General features: G+C 39.9%; 1 protein-coding gene across 1 annotated transcript in view; it reads left to right on the top strand.

Annotated features, from left to right (window-relative positions):
- LOC117176389 (protein GVQW3-like) overlaps positions 1 to 2013 on the top strand; it is a 31141-nt gene extending 29128 nt beyond the window's left edge. Inside the window, exons 2-3 of the mRNA XM_033366629.1 lie at positions 1192 to 1545; positions 1924 to 2013. Coding sequence (XP_033222520.1) covers positions 1192 to 1545; positions 1924 to 2013 — 444 coding nt within the window. The remainder of the gene's footprint in view (positions 1 to 1191; positions 1546 to 1923) is intronic.
- Positions 2014 to 2373: the final 360 nt, after the last annotated feature.

Raw genomic sequence — 2373 nt, 5'->3', positions numbered from 1 at the left:
CGCGCATAAGTCGGAATCGTGAGGAATTTTTTCGTCGATTTGTGACTGTGGATGAAACGTGGATACACCATTACACTCCTGAGACAAAGGAACAATCCAAACGGTGGATTTCCACAGGCGAACCAGCTCCAAAGAAGGCAAAGGCCGTAAAGTCAGCTGGTAAGGTTATGGCTACAGTTTTTTGGGATGTACGTGGAATTATACTTATTGACTACTTGGAAAAGGGTAAAACAATCACTGGTGAATATTATGCATCATTATTAGAGCAGCTGAAAGAAGAAATTTAAAAAAAACGACCTTATTTGGCGAGAAAAAAATTCTCTTTCATCACGACAACGCCCGAGTTCACACATGCTTCGCTTCAATGGCTAAAATTGAAGAACTAAAATTCGAATTGGACGAACACCCACCGTATTCACCAGGTTTAGCCCCCAGTGACTTTTTTTTATTTCCAAACTTGAAAAAATGGCTCGGTGGACAGAGATTTCCAGACAACGAAGACGTCATTGCCTCTGTAAGTGCTTATTTTGAGGAACTTCCGAAAACGCACTTTTCTGAAGAATTAAAAAAACTTGAAAAGCGATTGACCAAGTGTATAGAGCTCCAAGGAGATTATGTTGAAAAATAAAAAAAAATTTACCCAAAAAAAATTGTTTTTATACTTCATTCTAAGGACTTATTGAACTACCCTCGTATATAAAGAATTTGTATACAACATTCAAATTTTTTGACATAGTCTCCGAAGCTTCTACTTTCTAGCAGTGTCTTTTCATCGCACATTTTACGTTTTATAAACAAAATTGGGATCTATACAATGCTCTACACATTACACGGAAAGGTGCAGGTTAAGGTAACGGCCATCGAAAACATGACGCGATATTTCGATGCCAATATTGGCGGCACTACTGATATTCCAGTTCTGACAATATCGCAACGGGCCGAAACTGTTAGCCTTTATTACTTTTATTTCATCGAGAATAAGCTGGTGGTAAATGTAACTTACGAGGTCTGTTCAAAAAATACGCGGACTGTATGAATTTCGCAACTCGAGTTGGTTTCAGAAGAATCCGCTTGGTTTCGCTAAATTCGTAGAGATAAGCTGTTTAAAACGCGGTATTCCAGTCGCAAATATCTTAATTTGTTGATAAGCTACACGGTTTTAAGTAAAGAGTGTTGTTTGTTTGTTTGTAGAATTGTAAAATGGACAGACTGAAGGAGCAACGAATTGCTGTGAAATTTTGTGTGAAACTCGGGAAGTCTGCAACTAAAACATTTGCCATGCTCCACGCGGGATACGGTGATCTTGCCATGAAACGTACTGCATGTTTCAAGTGGCATGGACGTTTCAAGGATGGCCTACAGTCGATTGACGATGATGAGTGTCCGGAGCGTTCTTCAACATCAACTTACGACCCACACGTTGACAAAATCAACACCCTAGTGCATGAAAATCGACGTCTAACCATTAGGGAGCTTGCCGAAGAGTGTGGAATAGCAGTTGGATCTGGTTACGAGATTTTGATCGGAAAATTGAAGATGCACCGTGTCACTGCGAAATTTGTGCCACGCTCCAGCTCGCTCAGCACTCAGAACTCGTGAGTTTTTGGCAAAACACTAGATTACTATTCTTCCCAACCACCCATACTCACCTGACCATGCTCCTTGGGACTTTTTCTTGTTTCCAAAACTAAAAAAAACCCTTAAAGGAAGAACATTTGAAACGATTTCGGAGATTAAGGCAAATGCGACGAAGGAGCTGAAAGCTATTACAAAAGAAGCGTACCAGGACTGTTTCAAAAAGTGGAAACATCGTTAAGATAAGTGTGTGCGTTGGGGAGGAGAGTATTTTGAAGGAGACCCAGAGGTGTAACTTCCAAATAAAGTGTATTTTCTATTACCTCAATCAGCGTATTTTTTTAACAGACCTCGTATTTATCTGCCGTAACTGTACACACTATCATCACTAATATATCCCACATGATAGAAGTAACCGCGGCTTTTTGCCACACATAACTGGTTACTAACTGTTACTATCGAAGTGGTTGTAGCTAAATCCATCTCTACTAATAAAGAGCTTCTTGTCGCAACTAACCATTTTTTCAGTGCCAGAATGGCGTTGTCGGATACCCTATGACGCCATCGCCAAGGTTAGTGACAGCAAAAATCGCACCACCCTTCATGCCAGGTGGCCGATAACCAGTATCTAGTGATGTTACATATAAAATATTGTTGTTCGCACCTCCGAAAGTGCATGCGGTGAGTGCGTGTGCTTTCACGCTAATAAATCGCTCCACTTTTTTAGCTTTTGGATCAATTTCAAGGACCTAAGGAAAATTTGAAAATGTTATTTTTATTCAATGTTTCATTTTTGAA

Source organism: Belonocnema kinseyi, chromosome 7 (assembly GCF_010883055.1).
Source record: "Belonocnema kinseyi isolate 2016_QV_RU_SX_M_011 chromosome 7, B_treatae_v1, whole genome shotgun sequence".
NCBI classification, from domain to species: Eukaryota; Metazoa; Arthropoda; class Insecta; order Hymenoptera; family Cynipidae; genus Belonocnema; species Belonocnema kinseyi.
Note: the sequence above shows the minus strand (reverse complement) of the source record. Positions and strands in the feature narration are given on the sequence as shown.